A 27,310-nucleotide genomic window follows, 5' to 3' on the forward strand; every position below is an offset into this window, starting at 1 on the left:
TAGATGCTATGCCGACAGTTCCTGTGCGTTTTTGGCTTGACCTATTCACGCTATTCTGCGGTTGGCTATATGTCCTTCTGTCGTCCACGCTGACAGTCTCTGTACTGTGGATTATATTGTGTACATTAGTTCTTTTGTTCGCCTGTCCGTCCACATCTTCTGCTATCCTAGTTCCTGCCATCAGTGTACGTGTACCTGTTCGTCCTGGTCTCCTTAGTTGTCCTTCCCTGGTTGTAAGTATTACGGACCCTGTTATGTTGTTACTTTGTTGTTGTTGATTTTTACAATAAACCCCCTTTTTGTACTAGCACCTGGGTCAGCAATTGTGAGTCCAACCCCAGTTCTCCCTCACCCTCCTGGTGAGGGAAACCAACCAAGTCATATGTTGAAGGTGTCCCCTTCAGCCTTCAAGTCCAAAAATGTTAGTATTGAAGGGAACAACCAGAAACTGCAGCAGATCAAATCTCAGAACATGGAGCTGTTGGGTGTCCTGGTTTGCTCATGAGAACACCTGGGCCATGCCTTCACATTCTAAGGCACTTCCCTGCTGGACTGCTGCTGCTACCGTCCTCCTCTGTGTCCTCCCTTGCCCTCTTCTGGCTCAGAGGCCTTGCAGACTGTGCAGGCTGGTTGAAGAAGTAACACAGCACTGACATGAGGACTTGTCCCTCTGCACTGTAGTCAGTCACTGTCCAGCGGTTTGTCAGCTCACTGCGGTCAGAGCGGTAGACTGGGGAGATGACTCTGGTCACAGTGCTGCTGCCAGTTGCACATGGTTTCTGCGGTCAGCCTTCAGGGCTCCCAGCTCCGTCTTTTCAGGGAGAACTGGAGTGAGAATATTTGCAGGAGCCGGAGCGGGCACCATCATGCCTGGTGGTGCAGCCGTCAGAGGTGAGGGTGTGGTGTTCGCCCTCCACGAAGAAGAAGGGCATCTCCATCAGAACTGGGTGGGTGCATCTTTGGAATCGAATAACAGGAAAGTCTTGGAGCCTGTGATGAGGTTGTGGTACAGGCTCAGGAAGGACTCCCACATGGACTCGATGTTGGTGTCACTCAGAGGACGGTTCCTCAGGTTGGTGACAATCAGCTGAACTACTTCATCTGATGGAGGCAGGTCAGCTGAATGGACAGAACCAACAGGAAAATATTAGTTCCCTTTGTCAGGATGACAAAGTTGCATATACATTTCTAAAGCACAGTTTACATCATTTAGCACAGAAGAACATTATTCATGTGTTCCCAGCTCCGTCTTCTCAGGGAGAACTGGAGTGAGAATATTTGCAGGAGCTGAGCTGGAGCGGGCACCATCATGCCTGGTGGTACAGCCGTCAGGTGAGGGTGTGGTGTTCTCCCACTCCTGCTGCATGGAATTGAAGGGTGACTCCAACGGAAAGGAGGTGAGGTGTCCGTGGAACTGAATGAGAGGGAAGTCTTTGGAGCCTGTGACGAGGTTGTGGTACAGGCTCAGGACGGAGTCCCACATGGATTCGATGTCGCTGATGCTCAGAGGACGGTTCCTTGAAATGAGATAGAGATAAAAACACTTAAAACTAGAAATCTGTACAAGTCTGTATGATCTGTACAATGTACACACACACACACACACACACACACTGCACTGAGGGTTATTGTCCAATCATACTGTCGTTGGTTAAGTGTTCAGAGTGACAGCCTAGGGGAAGAAACTATCCCTGTGCCTGGTTGTCTTGGTGCAGTGACCTGTATCGTCGTCCAGAGGGGAGGAGTTCAAACAGATTGTGTCCAGGGTGTGAGGGGTCTGCAGTGATCCTCTTCGCCCTCCTTTTGACCTGTGAGGTGTACAGGTCCTCCATGGGGGGCAGGCTCACACCAATGAACTTTTCTGCAGTCCTGACTATCCGCTGAAGTCTGTACTTGTCCTGTTTGATTGTCGAGCCAAACCAGACAGTGATGAAGATGCAGAGAACAGACTCAATGATTCCTCTGTAGAACCCCTCCCCTCTGCTGCCTCTGACCATCAAAGGGACTGAGGTGGAGAGGGCTGACAGCCACAAGTTCCTGGGCCTGCAGGCGACATCTGACCTGAGCTGGTCACTGAACACAGCTGCCACAGTAAAGAAAGCCTACCAGCTGTTCTGAACCGTCGCCCTCTCACCCAGGCTTACAGCATCCTCACCTTTGGCATTGCAGTCTCTTCAAAGGGTCATAAAGACTGCAGAGAGGATCACTGGGACTGAACTGCCTGCTATGGACACAATATACACAAAGCACTGTCATAAAAAAGCGGAAAACATAATCAAAGATTCACTCCACCCAGCTCATACTCTGCTCAGACACAAAAACTTCACCCACAACCTCAGGCACAGCAGGGTCCACACCACCCAGCTCACTCCCTACTCAGACACAAAAACTGCACCTACAACCTCAGGCACAACAGGGCAGAGTGTATCATCACACACAGAACAAGACTTTACAACAGCTTTTTCCCTGCTGCAGTAAGACTGATGGCAAATATGAAAATGTGAGAATATATGTGCAATAACCCCTCACTGCCTCACCAAGCATAATGACATATTTAACTCCATGTGAATTACTAAGTGCGATGTTTGAAGTTCATTGTGGGAAATACTATTACTCTATTTGTGTTGCGGTTTTAATGCTTCGTTGCCTTTATGTAATTTTTTTTATTTTAAGACCAGGTTCTTTCGGGCTTTTGACTCCTTAACTGACTCTAAAGGAGAACTACACAAGGTTTCCCTTATGTCTAGAATGTCTGTTTATGCATAAATGGCAAATAAAAATCTTGACACGACCTAAAACCTGCCTGGCACACCCCCCTGCTCCACAATCCTGGTTTGACTCTCTTCCCGTCTTCCAACCCAGCTCTGGTGGTCTGCTCAGCACAATCTAGATAAGCACTCTTGACACTGGGCTTGCCAACCTACTCTCCCCAGTTTATAAGCTAAACTGGGCAGTGCATACCTCTCCCAAGGGACAACTACATTTCCCCATAATGCCATAAAAAAATAAATATTCCAAGATAGTTTGACCCTTACTATGATTGTCCATGAAAACCTACTGTTAGAATTTGGAATGATACTGAAATTATTATTAGTTTAAAAGTTAATCAAGAAAAATGATAGATATTACAGACATCCACTCGTTGGTTTAGAGGTAAAATGGGGACTTCAGTGAGTGGACCGCAGGCAAAGCTGTGAAGATGTCACATTTCTGCCAGTTTGTGTTCTGCTTGTTCAATAGCTGTTTGATAAACTGTTCATACAGTCCCTATTACTGGCCGATTGGAGTATGGCGTGATTCTTCACATTCACTGTAAGTGTGTGCGCGAGAGGAGTGCAGCCCCTCTCTCCTCTAAACAGACAACACAAAATACAGCAGAAAAGCAGAGTAGGACAGTCCACATCAGCCCATGAGGTTATGCAGGGTGACAGTTAAGGAAAGCAAGGGGTGTACCACTTGTTAGGTGCCAGCAGTCAGAATGAGGTGTAGCTTCCTGCTAACAGAGCTGGCTTGGTCAGATAACAGCCACTCATCTTTGAACACATCAGAACAAATCCTGAATTGGTATTCCTTGGATAGACTGGCCACATGTTCTCAATCCAAGTGGTTATGTTGTCACAACTCAAAATAGCACAAATCCAGTCCTACAGGTGAAACCATTAGCAGCTTGGGGCCTGGCTCAAAATGTCTCCCATCAGGCTCTCACCCTGCTTCTCTTTCCTCAGCTGTGTATGTACTCAAAAGTGACCAGCAGTGCAGTCGTGCACAAGAGGGTTCACATATAGTCAGCAGCCTTTCCAGCACCCACAATTGTGACTAATTTAAAATACTCTATCCAAATTGAGATAGTTACCAAAATGTAATCAATTATTCAACAGGCCATACCCCATCTTTCAAAAAAAATGTCATCAAAATCCATTCACTTCTTTTACAAGGTATGCCATTAATAAATGGACAAAACCATAACCGCCACCTCTGGTGGAGATAACTAATCAAAGCCCCCATAGACTTTCTGGAAAATGCACAGAGCTGAAAACTGCTGTTTTTCCTTAGCTTGTGATATTTGACATACTTCTGACAGGACTGTGATGCTATAAAACAATGATCTTATACAATATGATACACTGCTGAAGAAGCTACCCAGCAATTTAGAGTAGGTAAAATCAGCACAACCCTCAACAATAACAGCAGTTAAATGGAACATGCACATCAGGGTTCAAGGATTTTATTGTCAATTCACCATATGTGCAGGACATACAAAAAAAAAACGTTTCTCTCACCTAGTATTGGGTACCATAACATTTAGGAACTAAAATAGAATAAGCACTGGATTAACACAATTAGGATAAATCTAAATGGTACAGCCAATAAGCTGTGACTCAAAATCATGTACAGTCAGTGATGCAGTCAATAGGAGATTGTCAGATGGTTCAGCATCACCAGGGCGTTGGTGATGAGGTGCAAATAGCATATGGGGTATACATGGACAGTATTGCAAATGACCAACAGCAGCAGATATCCTGGCAAAAAAAACAAAACCAAACAGTCAGCAGCAGATTTACATAAAACATAACAGAAGGCAAGACAGCAGAGGTGTCACCCCCCAACAGTCAGCAGCAGATTTACCTGTAATATAACAAAAAGGGGGAATGTATTGAGTTTGTGCAAACAGCAGGGGTAGTCTTATGTTCCATGGTGGGTTATGGTCCAGGGGCAGAGGTAGTGAACAGTGTTCAGCATCCTCACAGTCTGGAGGTTGAAGCCGTTTGTAAGTCTGGTAGAGTGGGCCTGAAGACTGATACCTTCTCCCTGAAGGCAGGAGTCTGAAGTGGGAGTGTGTGGGGTGGGAGGTGTCGTCAGCATCTATGTGCCCAGAAATGTCAGTGGAAATGTGTCCTCAGACACAGGGGGATATTTTAATTTCTCGACCTAAAACCTGCCTGGCACACCCCCCTGCTCCACAATCCTGGTTTGACTCTCTTCCCGTCTTCCAACCCAGCTCTGGTGGTCTGCTCAGCACAATCTAGATAAGCACTCTTGACACTGGGCTTGCCAACCTACTCTCCCCAGTTTATAAGCTAAACTGGGCAGTGCATACCTCTCCCAAGGGACAACTACATTTCCCCATAATGCCATAAAAAAATAAATATTCCAAGATAGTTTGACCCTTACTATGATTGTCCATGAAAACCTACTGTTAGAATTTGGAATGATACTGAAATTATTATTAGTTTAAAAGTTAATCAAGAAAAATGATAGATATTACAGACATCCACTCATTGGTTTAGAGGTAAAATGGAGACTTCAGTGAGTGGACCGCAGGCAAAGTTGTGAAGATGTCACATTTCTGCCAGTTTGTGTTCTGCTTGTTCAATAGCTGTTTGATAAACTGTTCATACAGTCCCTATTACTGGCCGATTGGAGTATGGCGTGATTCTTCACATTCACTGTAAGTGTGTGCGCGAGAGGAGTGCAGCCCCTCTCTCCTCTAAACAGACAACACAAAATACAGCAGAAAAGCAGAGTAGGACAGTCCACATCAGCCCATGAGGTTATGCAGGGTGACAGTTAAGGAAAGCAAGGGGTGTACCACTTGTTAGGTGCCAGCAGTCAGAATGAGGTGTAGCTTCCTGCTAACAGAGCTGGCTTGGTCAGATAACAGCCACTCATCTTTGAACACATCAGAACAAATCCTGAATTGGTATTCCTTGGATAGACTGGCCACATGTTCTCAATCCAAGTGGTTATGTTGTCACAACTCAAAATAGCACAAATCCAGTCCTACAGGTGAAACCATTAGCAGCTTGGGGCCTGGCTCAAAATGTCTCCCATCAGGCTCTCACCCTGCTTCTCTTTCCTCAGCTGTGTATGTACTCAAAAGTGACCAGCAGTGCAGTCGTGCACAAGAGGGTTCACATATAGTCAGCAGCCTTTCCAGCACCCACAATTGTGACTAATTTAAAATACTCTATCCAAATTGAGATAGTTACCAAAATGTAATCAATTATTCAACAGGCCATACCCCATCTTTCAAAAAAAATGTCATCAAAATCCATTCACTTCTTTTACAAGGTATGCCATTAATAAATGGACAAAACCATAACCGCCACCTCTGGTGGAGATAACTAATCAAAGCCCCCATAGACTTTCTGGAAAATGCACAGAGCTGAAAACTGCTGTTTTTCCTTAGCTTGTGATATTTGACATACTTCTGACAGGACTGTGATGCTATAAAACAATGATCTTATACAATATGATACACTGCTGAAGAAGCTACCCAGCAATTTAGAGTAGGTAAAATCAGCACAACCCTCAACAATAACAGCAGTTAAATGGAACATGCACATCAGGGTTCAAGGATTTTATTGTCAATTCACCATATGTGCAGGACATACAAAAAAAAAACGTTTCTCTCACCTAGTATTGGGTACCACCTATTACTGGCCGATTGGAGTATGGCGTGATTCTTCACATTCACTGTAAGTGTGTGCGCGAGAGGAGTGCAGCCCCTCTCTCCTCTAAACAGACAACACAAAATACAGCAGAAAAGCAGTGCAGTCAATAGGAGATTGTCAGATGGTTCAGCATCACCAGGGCGTTGGTGATGAGGTGCAAATAGCATATGGGGTATACATGGACAGTATTGCAAATGACCAACAGCAGCAGATATCCTGGCAAAAAAAACAAAACCAAACAGTCAGCAGCAGATTTACATAAAACATAACAGAAGGCAAGACAGCAGAGGTGTCACCCCCCAACAGTCAGCAGCAGATTTACCTGTAATATAACAAAAAGGGGGAATGTATTGAGTTTGTGCAAACAGCAGGGGTAGTCTTATGTTCCATGGTGGGTTATGGTCCAGGGGCAGAGGTAGTGAACAGTGTTCAGCATCCTCACAGTCTGGAGGTTGAAGCCGTTTGTAAGTCTGGTAGAGTGGGCCTGAAGACTGATACCTTCTCCCTGAAGGCAGGAGCGTGAGGCATGGGAGGTGTCATCAGCAATGCTAATGGCTCTGCAGGTGTCGAAGATGTCCATAAGGGAAGGTAGAGGGGCGCCGATGATCTCGCTGGCCGTTTTCACTATGCATTGCAGGGTCCTTCTGCAGTAGGCAGTACAGGCTCTATACCACACAGTGATGCAGCCAGTGATTATGCTCTCAATGGTGCCCCAGTAGAAGGAGCACATGATGGGGGGGTGGGGCACTGGCTCTCCTCAGTTTGCAGAGGAAGTAGAGGTGTGTTTGAGCTTTCTTGGCCAGTGATGTGGTGTTGTTGCACCACTGGACCAGTTGGCACACCTCACTCCTGTAGTTGGCCTCATCATTGTTGGTAATGAGGACAACTACAGTCGCGTCATCTGCAAACTTGACAATGTGGTTGGTGCTGTCGGTTGGCACACAGTCGTGGGTCAGTTTGAAGAGCAATGGGCTGAGCACACATACCCCTGCAGAGCCCCTGTGCTCAGTGTGATGGGCTTGGAGATGTTGCTGCCGACCCGCATATTTTGTGGCCTCCCTGTTAGAAAGTCCAGCACCCAGTTACAGAGAGAGGTTTTGAGTCCCAAGTGTCCAAGTTATTGTGTAAGCTGCTGGGGAATGATTGTGTTGAATGCTGAACTGCAGTCTAGGAGTAGCATTCACACACAAGAGTTCTTTGAATCTAGGTGGGTGAGGGCTGGATGGAGAACAGCAGTAATGGCATCCTCTGTGGACCTGTTTGACCTGTATGCAAACTGAAATGAGTCGTGAGAGGGAGGAAGGATGGACCTGACGTTCTGCATGACCAGCTGCTCGAAGCACTTCATAATAACTGAAGTCAGTGCTATAGGCCAATAGTCATTGTAACTGGTTGGGTGGGGCTTCTTTGGAATTGGAATTATTAACACATAGGAACAACCGCTTGGCTCAGGGAGATGTTAAAGATGTCCACAAGGACATCTGAGCTCCTCGGCACAGTCTGTTAAAACATGACCAGGTATGTTATCCAGTCCAGCTGCCTTGTGTGGGTCGATCCTGGAGAGGGTCTTCTTCACGCTAGTTACAGACAGACACACAGCCTGCTTGCCCGGGGGAGGGGTGGTCTTCTGTGCTTGTGTGTTCTGTGTTTCAAAGTGGCCAAAGAAGTCACTGAGGGTGTTCAGCTGAGAGAGATGTCACCTTCACAGTTCCAAGGTGGGGGTTTCTAGTCTGTGAGGGTTTGGATGCCCCTCCAGAGACTCTGTGCATCTCTAGTGTTGAAGTGTCCTGATATTTTCTTGCTGTCTTGATGTTTAGCCTCCCTGATTCCACAGGACAGGTTGGCTCTTGCTGTTGCTAGGCCTGCGGTGTCACCGGCCCTAAAGGCTGCATCCCGAGCCCTCAGGAGTCTGTGAGCGTCACCCGACATCCATGGCTTCTGGTTGGCACGAACACTGATCTTTTTGCAGTACGTGACATCGTCAATGCACTTTATGATGCATGCTGCGATGGCCTCAGAGTATTCCTCTATGTCTGTGTGATGAGTGGCTGCTTGTTTGAAATGTCCCAGTCTGTAATGTCAAAACAGTCCTTCAGAGCCTAAGAAGCCCCCTCTGGCCACACACGTACCTCCTTTTGTGTTTGTGTGATGCTTTCACGCGGGGTCTGTATGCAGGTCTCAGCATGATGGTGATGTGATCAGAGAGACCCAGGTGGGGGAGGCTTTGTATGCTCCCTTACATGCGGTGTACACAATATCCAATGTGTTGTCTCCTCTCGTCAGAAAGTCCACATGTTGGGGCAGATTGGGCAGTAAAACCTTTACATCTGCGTGATTGAAGTACCCAGCTGTGATAAGGAATCCATCTGGGTGCGCCGTCTGTTATTCACTGACGGCCTGGTAGAGTTCAATTAGTGCCTCACTCCTATTGCTGGTGTTAGTGGTGGGAGGAATATACGCAGCTATCAACAGAATTACTGAGTGCTCCCTACAAAAAATAAAAAGGCCAACACTTGATCAATTCACCACTACCACCACCACTACTACTACATAATAGCACATTTTTCTGCAATACGAGTACTTTAGACATTAATTACATTTTGCACATAAAATTGGCACTTTTATTTAACTAAGGTTTAAAATTCAGGACATTTACACACAAGATATTGTCAGTGTGCTATTGTTATTTTTACTTAAGTAAAATATCTCAAAATGCTTTCCTTCACTGCTTGCTTGCTACACAGGCCAAAAAAAAAGCAAAAACAAACTATTCTAAACCAAGTACTTAATGTTTAAGTACTTAAAAATGCAATATACAGCATATGACAGTCAGCTGCTTTTGGAATAGTTTGTTTTCTGTCAGGATGTATGAAAAGGCAAAGGAGTGAGATTGGAGGCAGACTTCACTCTGTGGTGAAACAGCTGTAGTTTCACCTCCTGAAGTCTACACAAACTAAAGTCCAAACTGATCAAAGTAGACATGTTGGGGCAAATGTTGCCACACTAAAAAAAGTCTAATAAAATGACAGAAGACTGCTCATTTTTGCCATCAGTTACTACAATATGCTGATGTCAGTTTCCTGTCAATCTCCACCAACATGATACTCTGTGAGGTGAGCCTGAAGATGGTCAAACCTTCATTAGAGCAGTTTTAATGAAGAGTGTTTGTTGCAGAGAATGGCTGATGTCCTAAGTTCAGATAAGAGGAGCTACCGCAGACAGCTGCACAGCCAGGGAACACCATGATCAAAACATTTGGATTTGTAAGGAGCAACACAAGACACGTGTACAATAAATAAAAAAAAAGATTTGGATTGAAACAGCAGAGATAATGCAACAGCTGCTGGATCATTTACGCAGTCTATACCACCTTTCTCGTGAGTTGGTGAGACTATGCCAATAGTGAATCCACTTGAAACAAAGCTGGTGTAACTCACCCACATCAGTGGTTTTTGTAAGGCTATGTATGCATTTCATACTGAAATGGCCCAAATTTGGTTATTTTTCTTCAAAGTGACTGGATGTGTGAACAAACAAAACCAACCACTTTCATACAGTATCATAAAAAAATATTTGTTCCTCTCCTGAATGTTTTGATTTTTGTTAGCATTTCACACTAAATGGTTTTAGATTTTTACACAATTTTACATAAAAAGGCAACCTGAGTAAACTAATAGTTAACTGAAATTTTCATTTATTGAAGCAAAGGGATTTTCAACATCAATATCACCGATATAAAAAGTACATAAATGCCCACCCTAACCTTAGGCTAATATTTGGTTGTGCCACCTTTAGCAGCAACAGTTGCAACCACATGCTTCAGATAATTAGAGAGCCATCTTTCACATCACTGTGGTGGAATTTTGGTCCACTCTTTACAGAACTGTTTGACTTCAGTCTCATTTGAAGGTTCAAAGATGAACCAACATTTTAAAGTCCTATCACAGCATCTCTATGGAGTTTAAATCAGGACTTTGACCAGACCAATGCTAAACCTTAATATTGTTTCTTTTGAGCCATTCAAAGGCAGACTTGCTCTTGTGGTTTGGATCAGTCATGCAGCATAACACAGTTGTATGTGAACTTCAATTCACAGACTGATGACTGGGTATCCTCCCTCTAAATTTCCTGGGAGAGAGCAAATGCATGTTTGCCTTAATTATGGCAAGTCTCCTGGGCCCTGAAGCAGCAAAGCATTCCTACACCTTCAGACTACCATCACCACTATTGACTGTAGGCGTTTGTTTTCGTTATGGAATGCCGTGTTTGATTTCTGCCAAATGCAACAGGAGCCTCGTCTTCCAACCAGTTCCACTTTCAACTCTCCCATGGATGCTATTTTTGGCAATTGTCTTTCGAATAGTAGAGTCAGGAACACTGACCATCATAAAGGCCTGCATTTCTCTTTATGTTTTTCATGGCTCTTGTGTGACCCACTGATGATACATCACTGTTCTACTGAAGGAAATTTCGAAGGTTGGCCAGTCCTGCAAAGGTTTAGTATAGGGCAAAGTGGTCTCCATTTAGAGATCATTTTCACTCTGTTTTTTTTGGAGTCCCAGAGCCTTAGAAATGGCTTTGTAACATTCTAATTTATTCAGTATATAGTTTAATCACCTTCATCCTCTGCTTCCTTTGGTTGTTGCTTAGTGTACTGCTTGTTGAGACCTTTTAGCCAACATCCTATTGCTCAAAATTTTCTATTTAAGTGATGTATAACTTGAATAGGGCTGGTGGTAATCAGACCCAGGTGTATTTAATACATCCAAAACAAATGATTAAGTTTGATAAATTAATGGATTTAGTCATTACTGGGACATATTTTTTCCACATAGGTCTATTTAGTTTTATGTGACTTCTTTGATTCAATACATAATATTGATAGTTGAAGTGTATTTTGAGTTTACTTAGCTTGCCTTTGTTTTATGTTAATTTTTGTTTGAATATCTGCAAATTCAAAATTAGGCCCTGTAATACAGCATTTTCCCATTCATTTCAATTTTATAATGTTCACTTAGACCCACAAACATTTTAGGTAACTGGAGATAAATGGAGTGTTTGCCTGTAAGGCCCAATATCAGTCCTTACAAGGAACACAGTTTCTTTTGTTTCATCTAACTGACTGCCTATCCAAAACCCTGACTACACAGCCTCATTCCTTGTATTCATGCAGTTCTATGGTGGGTACTTGCCAATCAGTATTTCAGGATAGCCACCTAAATATGGCAACTCTCAGAGACTGCATACATGCCTTTCTATAGACCACCCTGTCCCTCATCCATCAGTGTTTTTCGTGGTCAACCTCAGGAGCCGTTTCTCCAGTGGTTTGTACTACCTCCCACACTGCTCTCTCATCTCTCCCTGACTTTGTCACATGCTTCCAACCATCTGACATTAGCATGGTCATCCTCATGGTTGCTGGCTGCTTTTCCAAATAAGCCCACTTCATACCGGAAATGAAAAACTAAATCTGTATCTAATCTCTAATCTAATGAGCCAGCTTGGTCAGATAACAAGCACATCTCTGAAAACATTGGAACAAATCCTAAATTGGTATTTCTTGGATAGACTGACCATATATTCTCAATCTAAGTGGTTACTTTGTCACCTGAAAAAAAATGTCAAAACTCAATAAAATGGCATAATACCAGTCCTACAGATGAAACCATTAGCAGCTTGGGGCCCGGCTAAAAATCTCTCCCATCAGGCTCTCACCCTGCTTCTCTTTCCTCAGCTGTGTATGTGCTCAAAGTGCTCAGCAGCACAGCCCTGCACTTTGAGCACAAGAGGGTTCATATATAGCCAGCAGTCTTTCCAGCACCCACAATTGTGACTAATCATTTAAAATATTCCTCTATCCAAATTGTGATAAAGATCATTACCAAAATGTAATCAATTATTCGATGGGGATTCAGGAACTCACGGGGGAGTAGATGGAGGCTGAAGAATCAACAGCGTCACTGGCCGCTCAGGTATACACAGCACGTAATTCGAACAGGAGAGGATGCCAGTGTTGATGGGGATTCAGGAAGCTCACAAGTAAGTGGATGGAGACTGGAGAGTCAACAGCGTCACTGGCAGCTCAGGAATATACAGCAGGATAGGTTGAACAGAAGAAGCGGCCAACATAGCTAGAGGCTCAGAGACTCACAGATAAGGTGACAGATTCAGGAACGGGGAACACAGGTGAGTGGCAGATACAGAGCTGAGGAAGATTCACACAGTGTACTGGTGTCATCAGGAGCAAAAACATAACCAATATAATATTAACAGACCAGCAAGAGACTGAGGGAATGGAGGCAGTATATGGGCAGGAGATAATGGGCAGCAGGTGAAAACAATGAATGGTGATTTTGTACTGGGGTAAAGCTGGGGCAGGTGAGATGATGTGGGGCAGGAAGTAACCAAAATAAAAGCTTTCTGAACAGGAAATAAAGCTGAATCATAACAAGGATAAGCTCCAGTCCCCTATGACCTTGTTCGGGAATAAGCGGTATAGATAATGAATGGATGGATGCATTACCACACCCAAATCAACACAAGTAAACAGGGCCAACAATAAGGAAGTGTTTACAATACATTTCAGTAACTCTATGTAGTCTTTTCTCTATTTTTTTTCTATGAAAAACATAATAAAAACACCACACTTGTATATACAGTTATTGGACAAAGGTGGAATGTTACTTTGGGAAGATGAGAAAAGATAGCTGTGTTACTAACAGCAGAGTAAGTATTCTCTGGAATTTTGTTTGCAGAATAAAGGTAGGATAAATTAGCTTCCGCTACGTGCAGCCAGTCTGTTGTATCACAGAGTAGGCATAACAACACTTTAGAAACTAAGAGGCACAATCCAAATAATAATAATAATAAAAACTGAATAACAAATAATAAAATGATTGGTTTTCTTTTGCCTTTCTGTCTTTTTCCCTTTAAGGAAAAAAATGATTTGAAAACTGATTTTTGTACATAATACACAAAAAACTCTGTCAAATGTCAACGTTGCAATTAAAAACCAGTTTCCCAGGTTTTTTGAGGCCTCTCCTCATGCTGGGCTCCCGAAACATTTCACTGTTATGACACTGTACTAGATGTAAACCTGTTATCTGTTGTGACTGAAACGAACAGGTAATTTGAGTGTTTATCGCTGGATATCATTGGCTGCTCATGAGCAGCAGTGGCTCCGCGATCACTCCCAGCCCTTACGCGCCACTGGCTGCGCGTGGTGACAATCACATTTGCCGTGACGTCATTGCGGTGCGGCAGGTGATTGGTTGTCCGTTCTGCATAATCTCACCGCCGAGTAGCTCAGGTTTTGTTCACCATGTTGGATCCACGGCTCATCACAGCTGTCTTATGACCAGTAGTTTGGTTATGTCAGTGGCAGCGGAACATCGTGGGCCCGATGTGTAGAGGTTCAACCGGATGGCTTTCTGTTTCTCCACTGACAGCAGGGCTCACCGACACGGAGAAGGACGGCTGTTTTGATGTGGACACACAGACCCCTATTAGCTAGCTCTGAGCTGTCAGGTTCATTGCTAGTGTCTTCTTCCTAGCAGCAGAACTGATTCCGCATTAAGAGGGCTTAACTTTGCTCCCGCATTGTTGTTTATTCTCGCTGGGTCAGTTGATGTGAGCCGCCGGAGGAAGCAGTGAGACACAGCAAACACACTCGCTGCTGTCGATGGGGAAAATAAGTTGTTTGGTCGCAGTCTGTGAGGATTTCTTCGCTCATGTTTTGGGTCCCGCTTTGAAGCTTCGTCTCGCTGTCACAGTGATGGGGGATTGTTCCGAGGCGCACGGCTCGGTGGATCTCTGTAATAATATGTGAGTGAAGTGGACGGCCGAGGCCTGGGCCTGTCTGCCTGCCTGCTGTACTGTGGCCTGGGCTGGGATACACCTCCTTTGCACCGGATCAGGAGCGTTAATTGCGGCTGGAGATTAGCCTTGTTTACGGGGGAGCAGTCTGAATGAGGATTCCGTTTGGAAGAATAGATGAGATTTCCAAACCGTGCGGAGCCCCGGTGGTGGGAAGAGCGGCAAACTTGGACACTTTTAAAAGACGAATGCCCTGCAGCCTCCCATGTGACAGGCTTTAGATCACACTGTTGTTTCAAGACGGGGAAGCCGACTTTCATCAGGAAGGAGGGGGGCTCCACCTTTATCATGAGGGACATCTAGGGACACCTACTTTTTATTTGCAGAGGGGGGTGCGGGTTCTTTTCTAGTCACTTTTTTTGAGTTCTCATCGTTAGTGGTTGCACTGCACAGGTTTTTAGACTCGGCAGATCATCACTGTAGCTACATGCTCATGGTATGCTCTCCGTTATTAGCCCCGGGCCACAGCAGCTTAATGGTGTGCAAGCAAGAAAATTAATTTAGAGGAAGTGGGTCAGATCCTTGTTGGCATTATGATAAAAAGGCACGCCACAGTAGTTTCTCTCTCCATGGATTTGAAGTAGCTGCTGCTGGATCATTTCAACCTCAGATTAGTTTACTATATGTTGTTTCTTAAGTTTCACGAGTCGTAGCCATTAGCATCCCTTTCAGCAGCAGGTTCTGACGGGAGGCATTTCAGCGTCGGTGAATGGCTCTTTGCGGCACAGCGGCTACAAATGTTACAAAAATGATGGCTGCTTACAACGGTGGCTCCTCAGCAGTGGCTGCCCATCACCCGCATCACCACCACCAGCTCCAGCACATTCCGCCTCCCCACATGCACCACCACCACCACGCGGGCCAGCATCATTTGCAGCACCCGGGCTCCGCCGCCGCCGTGCACACTGTCCAGCAGCACACGTCCACGGGTGCCGCTGCGGCAGTGATGCTCATAACCACCACCACCACCACCATCAGCAGCAACACACACACCACATACAACAGCAGTTGGACATCGAGCCTGACAGGCCCATCGGCTATGGAGCGTTTGGCGTGGTCTGGTGAGTGCACTGCCTACATAGTAACAGACCGAACCAGTGTTGGTTTTAGCACAAACCACGTGTAGCTCAGGATACACGGTGTTTCACCTCAGGCGTGTGATATAGTCCACACTGGTTTCCATAGATTTCACTAATACCAGTAAAGTTATGTCGGTTGTAAGATGTGAACATAGCAGTGCAGTATTGGTTGGTAACAATGCCAACTTAATAACTGACAGCGGTAAACGGTAAAGTGCTTGTACTGTTAATGTGATGAATGACTGTACTCAAGCAACTTTCACATTTTTGGAAGAGGATTTTTGTACTGTAGTGGCATGAAACTGATGACTTATTCAACAACGTACACAAGTGAAATACTATAACAGCAGTATAACATGCTGCTGCCTGCTGGTGACAGTTGTCAGCTGTAATGTATACCTGCAGAAAATGGCCATAAATGTGTATCCCAGTACAGTAACAGCATGAGTTACCCAGTAGAGCAGTTTTTTTTTTCTTAGGTTAGTTTGATAACAAAATTTGTGTTACAAATGGAATGTGTATGATCCACTGTTTTGGCAGATTTAATTCTACTATAGATTAAGAATCGGAATATGTCAGCCTTTGCTGCTTTGGTGTCAGGAACACTAAAGTAAGGGTGCCTATCAGCTGGTGATGTGCGATACCAGTAATAATAGTCCAATATACGATGTACCTTAATGTGAACTGTGCCATTCTGCATAATGAATACTTTTAGTACTTAAAGTATATTTTATGGTAATACCTTTGTACTTCTACTTATGTAACAGTTTGAATGCAGAGCTTTTACTTGTAAAAAGAGTACTCTTACACTGTGGTATTGCTACTTTTACTTAAGTAAATAGTCTATGTACTTTTTCTACCACTGCTATAAAGGTTTGCCGCTTTTATCAACGGCAAATGGTGCCACCCTGCTCACATAATGTGAAGGGATGTTTCTGTGGCCCTGATTCTGAACTGTTGGTGGTGGGACTGCGTCTTCTGTGCTTATGTTGACACTGGAATTGACCTCAGGAACACACAGCTGTGTTTTAGCAGCGTACTGTTCAGCTTACTCCACCACATGACAGCAGGGCTTTCATCATGAACCGTGATATCCAAAGTTTGACTAGTTTGTGTTGAAGTGCAAATATGCATTAAAAAGTAAAAAAAAAAAAAGTCCTCAATCAGCCCTGTTTACAGATATATGATGAGTTAACAGAGTGTCTCATTTCAAGTGTCTAACCCTGATACAGGGTAGCTTTGTATCAACAACCTGTGAACATGTACTGTATTAAATTGGATGTGGGTGAATATAGCTGGAGCTGTAATGTTGCCAAGGGTAGCAAGGAAGATTAGCAGGTGAATACAAAGGTGTATGTAGGAAAATAACAAAGGAGACATGAAGTAAAGGAACAGTGATGGGGGAGGAAATGGCTTTGGAGTTGTAAACAACAGTTCTGCTCATATTCAGTGTTACTTGACGATACACAGTAAATGGCCCTTTGAGGCATAACACATAAAAACAAGGTTCACACAGTTCCCACTCATAACAATTTGTAAAGGCAGTTGCACAAATAAAACAACAAACTATTAAGATTAAGCCTTTTTCTATCCCTCATTAAAATACATTGTGTGTTAAGGTCTAACAAGTGTGTTCAATGTATGTCCTTCCTCAGAAAACATTTGCAAAGCTATTTGTTTGCATACCCTTTAACCTCCATCATTTGCATTTCCATCTCTTCTCCTTCTCCTTCTCCTTCTCCTTCTCTGCCTTATTAGTGAGCCATTTGTAAACCAGTGGAACAGTGTGAAACCACTTGCATGCGTGTGGAGCCAAACGAAACGGGGACCTCGTCATAAATAACAGCTCCATAGTAATGGTGGTCAAAAATAATATTTTTCATTTGAACACTCAGATACTACAATGGTTATTTAAATTGTTATTGTAACACAAACATGAAAATGCTCTAAACTTGAGAATACAAGTGCTTGCTTGCATGTGGGAACATTTCAAGCAGTAGAAAAGACAACTGCACAGCTATGCATTTTCATTTCATTTTGTAGGTATTGATGTCCCCTCACAACAGCTCCAGGCTCAGTGATACATCTCTGTCCTATACTAACCTGCTCTTGTTGTACATCTGTGTTTTACCAATTCATATTACAGTGCGGTCACAGGTTAATCTCTGGTTGTTATTGTTCACTGTGACCTGAGTTTTATACACATCACAGATAAACCACAGCTGTAATTACGCTGGCTTCCATAGAAGGAGATAAGTGCCTGTGGAGTTTTGCTCTCATTCGCTCTCTATCTGTTCTCAGTCTAGCTCTGGGGTTTTTTTTTCTAGACTTTTGGGCAGTCAGTTACACAAATGTTGTTTAAAAGGCACAGAATATTCAAATGAAGAGGTACTAGAAAGAGTGCTTGTTTCTAGTTCTCATCCAGACAGGATGAGTGTGGTTCACTTCTACATTTTTCTTACTGTCAGTAACTGCCATGTGCAGACTCGAACCAACACTGAACGTCTCCTATTGACAGGTACTGTATCAAAGCCTGGTAGATCTTCTTCCCCTGTGAAATACAGCCACTGTTGTTCAAAAACTATTAAAATCACATCAGGGTGACACACACTGCACTGACTAACATGTTCCTTCATTAACACATACATCTGAATGTCCTGCTCCTGATTTGTGTGCATTTTATTTTTTATTTAGTCTTAATGAGATTGTAATCTTTTTTTCAAGTGAGACCTGTGGTCAAGAATAAACACAGGTTAGGACGCAGATTTCAGCAGTACATTCCTTTGGGAGGAAGGATAGTTAGTACCTGACATAAGTTCTCCCAAGCTCAGTTTGAGCAGGGGAACATGTATATACTGATGGTAAAATATCCTTTAAATACCAGTTACTGTGTATGAGAGTGGTGACCAGCTGGAATCAGGTAGCTTTTGCTGTACAACCTTGTAGATGAATGACATACACTGTAACTCCTTTCTGTCAACTTTTCATATAAAATGCAATGGCAAGGGAGGAATTTGTCCTGTGATAAAGTACAGTGCACTTTGATAAACAGAATTAAGAGGCTTGAAGTTGGAGGGAGAGGCATGCTCATGCACAATGGCACCATACTTGTACACACATCACCAGAATCAAAAGAAAAAATTAGTTTTGACCTATTTCCTGTTAGGTCTTCCACATAGGTTATAAAAGCGAGTCTAGTGTCAGATTAGATTCCCAAGTCTCAATTTGAAAATCCTGTAGAGTAAGTTGGACACTCTGTAACCTTTAAAACAAGACAGATTAAGAGAAGAGTCTGGCATATACACCAGTAAAAATATACATAACAAATGGGAGTGGCAGAGATAATATTGTTCATGTATATGGAGCATAAAAGAGGACCAAGAATTGACCCTGGTGGGACGCCTTCACTAAGTCTGAGAGTACTTTATTTGGAACTATTAGAAACTACTGCCTGAGTTCTATCATAGAATTAGTCATAAAATGATTTAATTGACTTTTCATCTAGTCTTAACAAGCATACTTGTTGTTCTTGTAAAATATTATGATTTATAGAATCAAAAGCTTTAGTTTGGTCTGTTAAAAGTGCAACAGAAGTGATGATTGTCCAGGGCAATAATATTACCATTTAGGCTAGTACACATAATGCAGCTGTTGCACTGTGGAATGGTCTAAATCCTGACTGCTGAGGCTGTAACACTGCATGTTTTTTGTCTCTAGAACCAGTCATAGCTGAGGGTTTATGAGAGACTTCAACATTTTTTGTAAGCAGGACAATTTTGAAATTGAGCCAAAGTTTTTCAAGTTACTGGGATCATCACCTTTTATGTAACAGAAATACTGTATATGAGGGAAAAGCTCCAGTTGGAGTGCTAGTATTTAAGGCAGTGGTAGCCATCTGTTTTCAAACCATATGGTCAGATCAAATGAAGTGGTAATTAAAAGCTTCACATATTTGGACCACCAAAAGTACATTAATTCACTACTGAAAATAGTCCCAACAAATGCACTTTTCTGTCCAGTTTGAATAACTTTTATTAACTACAGTGACCATCTCTTTTAGGAATATACTAAAAAGTGAAACGGTATATTCATGAGGTGTTTTTAAACATCTTCACAAGGAACCAGTGAGCTTTGAGCTGAGAGCCACAGACAGAGGAGGGAAGTCCAAGTGTTGAGGGAAGAATTTACACACTTTTGGATGGAGATCAGAAAACTATAGACACCAGCCTTATCCTTTAATATACAGGCATACTTTCATAATGCAGAATTTACTCAAAAGCATTTTAGTATGTCACATTCTATCAGACACTAGGCGGGTAATGATTTCATTACACATGCTGAAAAAATGTAGACGAAATCATCTGGATGTAGTTTTAAAACTATGCCCAGATGATATCTTCTACATTTTTCAAGCATACTACCACCTAGATGACTGAAAATTTGCACGGACATTTCATTACACACACAAAAAATAAGAATAATTTATTCCCTTACATTGCTGTTGAAACTGAATGCTGACCAACATTTCATTCTCAGGCTTTGTCAAAAAATGTGTAAAAGATAATACCAATGGTAGTTTGTTGCACTTCTTCTTTCCAACGTATGGGCAAGGAAGTTATTGCAAAAATACAAGGAAACTCCAACCGCTGGGCCTCATGCACAGAGACGTCATACTAACAGATATGTGTGAGTGAATTATGGGTATTTCACACATCACATTCACAATTTCTTTTCTTTGAGTTTTTTTTTTTTTGGTATAACATTCATGAGTGGTCCACACCTGCTGTAGAAGTCATTCATGTGACTCTCGTCACAGAGAGTCATGCTGCCACCCCCTTCACCCCTCAGAGTAGACCCACTTAGAGTTGAGTCTGAGTGCTGTTATAGAGCCATTTCAACCCATCTTTCATTCAATTTAGCAAAATAGAAGAAGAAGCTTTATTTTATTGTCATTGTGACATGTACAACGAAATTTTGTCTGGAGCCAAGGGCCCTGGGCCGCTGCGTGCGTACGCGCCGCCATAACGGACAACTTGGGGGGTTCAGTGTCTTGCCCAAGGACATTTTTAATGACTTTGAAAGTGGTTAGTTGAGAAATGAACCTGAAATAATTATCTCTGCGTGTACCAGATTTTTATACTGTTGGGCTGTTATTTATACCACATCCTTCCATGTGCAATAGGTTGTTCATTGTAGAGAAAATGGATGTGTTGTATAAACCAAAAGATGGCTTCCTCTGCTACCTGAGAGAACAAAACCCACATTTACAACAGCAAATACAAATGGAAGAAAGAGGCATAAAAACGACATTAAAGTTACAGAAAACCGAAAATAAACTCACATTGTGTTCATGTTTTTATGTAAAATTACGTGTGACAAAATATGACATGACTCAAGATCAGTGATTTTTATGATTCTTCCCATTATTGCTGTGTCAGTTAAATGCAAATAACCCATCACAGAATGGTCATCTTGTTGGGGCGGACTAGTTTTTGCATTTCTGGAGATGTTATGTGTGTGGTATTAGCTCCTCGTAGGCTCTCCCAAGCCAAGTTGGTGCCAAGGAAATGATTCATAAACCCTAATGAACTGAACCAAGATGGAGCTGTAGGACCGTCTTCAGAATAGGGAAATCTGGGCTTTGGCTGGGCCCTCAAGGACAGTCAGACTTGTCCTGAAACCACTCCAGTGTCGTCCTGCCTGTGTGCTTCAGGTCTTCATCGTGCTGAACAATGAACTGTTGCCTCAGTCTCAGGTCTCTGCACTCTGGAACAGGGTTTCTTCATGGACCTCTCTGTGTTTGGCTGCATTCATCCTTCCCTCAGTTCTGACCTGTCTCAGCTGCTGAGCAGCCCCCATAGCATGACACTGCCACCACCACGCTTCACCGTAGGGGTGGTATTAGCAGGTGATTAGCAGAGCGTGGTGTTCACCAGACATAGTGTTTGGAGTTGTGCCCAAAGACTTAAATGTTTGTCTCCTGAGACCAGAGAACCTTTTTCCTTGTTCTCTCAGAGTCTTTTAAATGCTGTTTGACAAAGTCCAAGCAGCTCCATCAGTCTTTGACTCACAGTGTCTTCTGTCCTGCCACTCTACCATACAGGCCTGATTGATGGAGAGCTGCTGAGATGGTCGTCCTTCCCAGCAGGTTCTCCCATCTATGCAGAGGACATCTGAAGCTCTGTTAAAGGGACTGCTGGGTTCCTGGTCACCCGACCAAGGCCTTTCTTTCCTGGTTACTCAGTTTGCCCAAACAGAAGAGTTTGTGCAAAGAGTGTTTGTGCTCAACACGGAGTATCAGTAACCCAAATGTCAGTACACAGGTCCACTCAGAAACTTTAAGCAGTCAAAGAGAGTGGGAGTTAATGATGCAGCAAGATATTAAATGTGCACTTCAACATCTGTAACAGTAAAATGTAGAAGGAACACCCATGCATCACTGCTATTTTTATATTAGGTAGAAAGTCACCCATTGCTGAGCTCCGCAGTACAATTTACAGGTAGTACCATCTGGCCTTGACTAGGTCAGGGAAATAATTAAATCAATAAACAGTGTATGTTCTGGTGTATTGTGGTGCTCAGATCTCATAATCAAGGTTTGATTTTTTTTTTTTTTTCTTTTCTCCGTTGTGGTTATTCTGTCTCTGTAATCAACAAATGATGTCCACAGATCTAAATGGGATCAGGAGAGAGATTCTTAATGGATGGCTAATTGGACTAATAACATGCTCCCCTTACCACATCTGAAAATGTTTATAGGTGCTCTTTGTCATGATTCTGAGTGGATAATCTCCACTCCAAGTAATCCTTAAGGGTCCATCACTTTTTTTTAAATCATTGAGCACTGAAGCTCAGTATTTTTCTGTAGAAATTTCACACTAAGTCTTCCACGAAAGGAAGAACCTGTACCTTTTGGAACCATCTAAATGCCTAGGGTGTGAAACGTGCAGTAAATTGACAGTAGCTTAACAGCAATCCAAAAAAACAGCAAAAAGGATGAAATCGGAATCAGTTTTATGGGCCAGGTGTGTCGAACACATGAGGATGTTTACTCTGGTACAGTGGCTCTCAGTATGCATGTACAATGCTCTTCTGTAGGGCAATGAGTAAAGAAGTAAACAAGATAAGACAGAATGTGCAAACAAGAAAAATAAATGTGTATATGGAAAATAAAAATACTAATAAATATAAATGTATATATCCACGCTGTTTAGATGGAAAGGTGAAAGGTGCATGAAAACAGTATTAGTGGAGTCTTTGAGGAGCAGAGTGGCGTCTTTGACAGGAGTTTGTTGTTGTACTAAGGGAATTGGTGCTTTAGAACTATGAATTACTGTATGTTGAATTTATCAAGACGGCTGAAGAACATGGACAAAGTGCTGAGTTAGCATTAACAGACAATATAGAAAAGATCATTCTACAGCGCTGTAGCTGCTGTGCACTCATTTAACGTCCTGTGGTTTGAGGCAGTGATCCTGTTTGGTGGTGTTTGGAGCACAGTGAAAGCTGGGCCCTTAGTCCACTGCCATCTGTCTGCTTTGACTGATCCTATTTGAAAAGGTTCACTGAAGGTTGCGCTTAGAGGCCTGAAATGCTCTTACTTACACCTGCTGTGTTCCTCACATGGCTTTCATTTCTGCATTCAAACACTTAAACATTCTTTACCTTATCACTAAGAAAGGTGCCCAACCAACAAACAAGGCGATAACAAGGATAATGGTGTATTATTTCTCTTCTGACCCTTCACTTAATCAATTTGTCAGACTTTTCCCTCATTCAGTTCTTGGCTAAACAAACATGCTTACACACCACATATAACCTTTTTGGCAGATTACTATTAAAAGGTCAGCAGGGTATCCAAGACATCATAAATCATCCTCTGGGGATTGTGAATATCCACACCATATGTCATGGAATTTCAGCCATTACTTTTCATATTACCTTGTTGTAAACCAAGGTGTTTAAATAAGATTGGCCTAGTAGGTGCAAAGGAAATGGTCAGAGGTTTAGGAAGATGATTAGCAATCTGCCTGTGGGGACCACGAGCATCTTGACACATTCAGTGGCCATCTGGCTGCTGTCTTAATGTGAACCATATTTTTGCTTCATCTGTCTCTGAATCATTCAACAATTGTTTCAATAATATATCAACCAAACATATACCATGTGAAAGTGCTAACTCCATGCAAGAGCCACCGAATCACTGAATGATTATATATTTGTCCTCTTCACCCAGGTCAGTGACAGACCCCAGAGATGGAAAGCGAGTTGCCCTCAAAAAGATGCCCAACGTCTTCCAAAACCTTGTATCTTGTAAGAGGGTATTTCGGGAGCTGAAGATGCTGTGTTTCTTCAAACATGAAAATGTAAGTACACAGCAATGCTACAAAGACATTTGTAGACACCCTTTCCACCTGCAGTGGTATGAAGAGGTCTGGATTCTGAGCCAGGTGTAAAAGACACCTGTGCAGTTTGGCCACATTCAGCCAAAATCCAGACACTTCCTTGCATGTCATGGCAGTCCTTTGAGACTCCAAAATTACTCCCTTTCACTTAAGATGCACCATGTTTCCAACTTTCTGATATATGGAGACATTTTGGTACCAAATTCTCTGTGATCAGACATCCTGATAGAGATACCTGGTCTGAACCTGGAAATTGCTGTGGCTTTAACTCTCTCCGCAGGTGCTCTCTGCTCTGGACATACTACAACCTCCACACATAGACTACTTTGAGGAAATGTATCCTTTACCATTTACTGAATGAAAGATGAATTCAGGGATTCCTGTATTGCTATGCTGTACAGTAAGCCTAAACCTGTGGCTTGACAGCATGGGTTAAAATAACGCAAGATATTTTATTGTCATTGCATAACAAGACTCAGTGAAACCTAGTTCAGCAGCATTCCACTTCATATAGCAACATAAAAATTCTTAAATATAGTCATAGTCCAGCCTGGTCCAGATAAAATGCCATAAACATTGACAGTTGCTGTACTTGCAGCAGTTGTATATTGCACTTGAAGTTCAGGTAGCTGTTTTGTGGGGTTTGGATTCAGCAGCTTGTCCATAATTTGCGGGGAGGGGGCGCTGTTCCTCAGCCTGTTGGTGCACGTGGTTCTGAGCCTGCCTGAGGGGGATGGTGGTGAATACAGGGTGTCTGAGGTGCGTGGGATCCCCCATGCAGTTAGAGGGTCATTGGTGGAGTTTGCTCGAGTGGATAGCTCTCAGAAAGAGGAACAGCTCTTCAGTGCTTCATCAGTGTGCTAAGATATTTGTTTTAGCTTAACTGTTTTGGGGTCACAGCTTTCATTAGGCTCCTAGTGGTACTAAAAACATGTACAGCACAAAAGCTCCATTTCAGAGGAATGTTCCTGCTGAGTGTGAAATGTCATTGTATATGTTGGAAATACTATCTATAAATATACTGTCCCCACTCAAGGTCCACTTATTAGTTTGTAATGTATGACTGTCATAATAACAGATGATCTGATGTAGTCTCTAAACTGGTGTGTGTGGTATGAGCAGCTAGAATCATTAACATTGCATTACAAAAGGTCTAATGCCACAAAAACTAGATCGCAGTATAAAATGTAACCTATAAGATGCACCATACCTCTAGCTACATAGTGAAGCACCATACACTCACTGTCAGGTGGATGGGCAACCTGAAAACACAGTGCCGCCGGCCATTGCTGTCTCTGACACATAGGCATAATAAAATGCAGCACATGAAAAATAGGTTAACATTGCCAACAACCTTAGCCATGCTTAAAGCTCATACTTAAAACCTATGACAACTAAAAAATATAATTCCTCTGACCGTGCCTATCGTTGGTGTAGAGGCATTAAACTACAGTGAATGCAAAAGGAATTTCATTTGTGGCCTTGAAAAACTGCATTAAAAAAAACTTCTCCACAACATCATCCAAAACTATATCCCAGTTACTTGACTGATAGTTTTTATCAGAACTACTTTCCCCTGATGAAACAGTGCTTAAGGTCTTAGCTGCATTGTGTAAACATGTAATTATTCAGTGTTAAATTTCAGCCCTTTCCACTGTGTTGTGGTGGAGGCAGACGTCCCCAAACCTTGGACAAATCAAGCTATACTATCTGCATGAAGAGATACTGCAAGAGGAGTGTCATCTGTGCTCCAGTGACAGTTCTTTTGAAAGATACTACAGCCATACAGTTTGATACAGTAACTCAGAATGAGTTGACTTGGGGTCTTCTTGACTGATGACTCAAGTCATTGAGTTAAGGGAAACTATTGTTTGAAAACCTAGAGCATGATTATCTACAAAGCTGACGTAAGACAAAGAATAATCGTAAGAGGTGGGGGGTGTACATTGAGGCAGGGACCCACATTAGCACTGTATGTGCACTGATGAGTATGACCTTGGTGTCCAGTTGGGATCAGTAGGACTGGGACTGTTCAAGTCTGGATTAGTTGGGCCAGTTTTGTTCCATTCTGGAAAAAATCATATAGTGTCTGATATGTAAAGACTTCAATCCTGTTGCTGCCAGTTGTTCCCTTAAATATGTTTTTAAAATGTTTGATATTTGCTGGATTTGCTGACCTAATGACTTGTGTCATCAAGGGATACATATTGTTAAGAAACAGCTGCACCTGCATTTAGCTTTGTTTATTAAGGTTCTAAACACCTCTTGATTTCAGCACAAATATCACTGCATAGAAGGAGTCCACACTGCTGGCTCATATCCATGTTTGCCTTGGTACAAAAAAAAACGTGACTTTGGCATTCTCACAGGGTTAGCGGGGTCGTATACCTCCAGAACTGCAGTGGTTCAGTGTTGTGTTTACTCAGTCATAATATGTACGGTATGCTCCTTCCTGACTGTCAAACATGAAAACATTCGTGACAGTTGGTAGAAACTACCTTTATGTGGGGTTGGTTCTTTTTTTTTTTTGTAGCTTTTAGATAGGCTGTAGCTTTGTCCCACGCTTTAGGTATTATTTCTCACCTAATGCACAGGCTTTGGACAATAAGTCACAAACAGTCAATCATATAGATATATATTTGTTACTAGCTCATTTTTAGGCAGCCTTTGCCAGGTGGTTTTCCCTTTACAGCTGAACTATTACGCTGAGTCAAGACTCTCTGGCCATGAGGGCCCTCTGAAATATTGAGTTCTAATTAGGTTTATTGGGATTGTTTCATTTTTTTTTTTATAGAGACACTGAAGCAATAGTGTCCCACTGTGGAAATATTTTACTTGTGCAGGGATCTTGGTTAATCCATGTATGTGCTGGTAAAGGTTTCAGCCTACGGGCTGTCAATCGGCCACGGACACTTGAACTAGGATCTCGTACTCTAGCTCCAAATAAATCATTTTGTCATCAAAAAAATGTATTTAAAGAGCAGAAAAAAAACAAGATGACATTTTAATACTTTTGGAGAATTGAGACTGTCCAGGCTAATGTGTCTAGTTTCTAATAAAGAAATTACCCAGCCTTGTCAGGTCCCTTAGTTGCCTCCACTTTTTCCTCACTGGCATCTCTTCTTTGCATCTCATCTGCTAAAAATGCAGGAAAAAGATTAGCACAGAGGAAAAGAGGCTCTGTTGTTAGAGAAATCACAGTTGGATCAACTGTCAGTCAGATTTTAGAGCTCTGTACTGACTTTTGACGGTTTGGAGTTTGTATTTGCCTAAATAATTAATAGTAAGGACTCGCACATAATGATTCTCTGCTCAGTCTAGTTTTTTTCCTGTTTAGTCTTTCTGTATGTGTGGACATGTTTAAACTCTTAGACAAACATCTGCACATTTATATCTGCATTTTTTTAATTTATTGTGGACTCGGAACAGTCAAATAAGTGTGTAAATGTTCGTCACTGTTCAGATGCTGCATGCACATGAACCAAAATGTGTTTGG

At 42.6% G+C, this 27,310-nt stretch overlaps 1 protein-coding gene across 1 annotated transcript in view; it reads left to right on the forward strand.

Moving 5' to 3' along the window:
* The first annotated feature begins 13,485 nt into the window (after positions 1-13,485).
* The window catches only part of nlk2 (nemo-like kinase, type 2), a 30,160-nt gene continuing 16,335 nt past the window's right edge, over positions 13,486-27,310 (forward strand). The window contains 4 exon segments of the mRNA XM_020619062.1: positions 13,486-15,292; positions 15,295-15,391; positions 23,646-23,775; positions 24,095-24,150. Coding sequence (XP_020474718.1) covers positions 15,040-15,292; positions 15,295-15,391; positions 23,646-23,775; positions 24,095-24,150 — 536 coding nt within the window. The 5' untranslated portion in view covers positions 13,486-15,039.

Source organism: Monopterus albus, unplaced genomic scaffold, assembly GCF_001952655.1.
Source record: "Monopterus albus unplaced genomic scaffold, M_albus_1.0 scaffold214.1, whole genome shotgun sequence".
Classification (NCBI taxonomy): domain Eukaryota; kingdom Metazoa; phylum Chordata; class Actinopteri; order Synbranchiformes; family Synbranchidae; genus Monopterus; species Monopterus albus.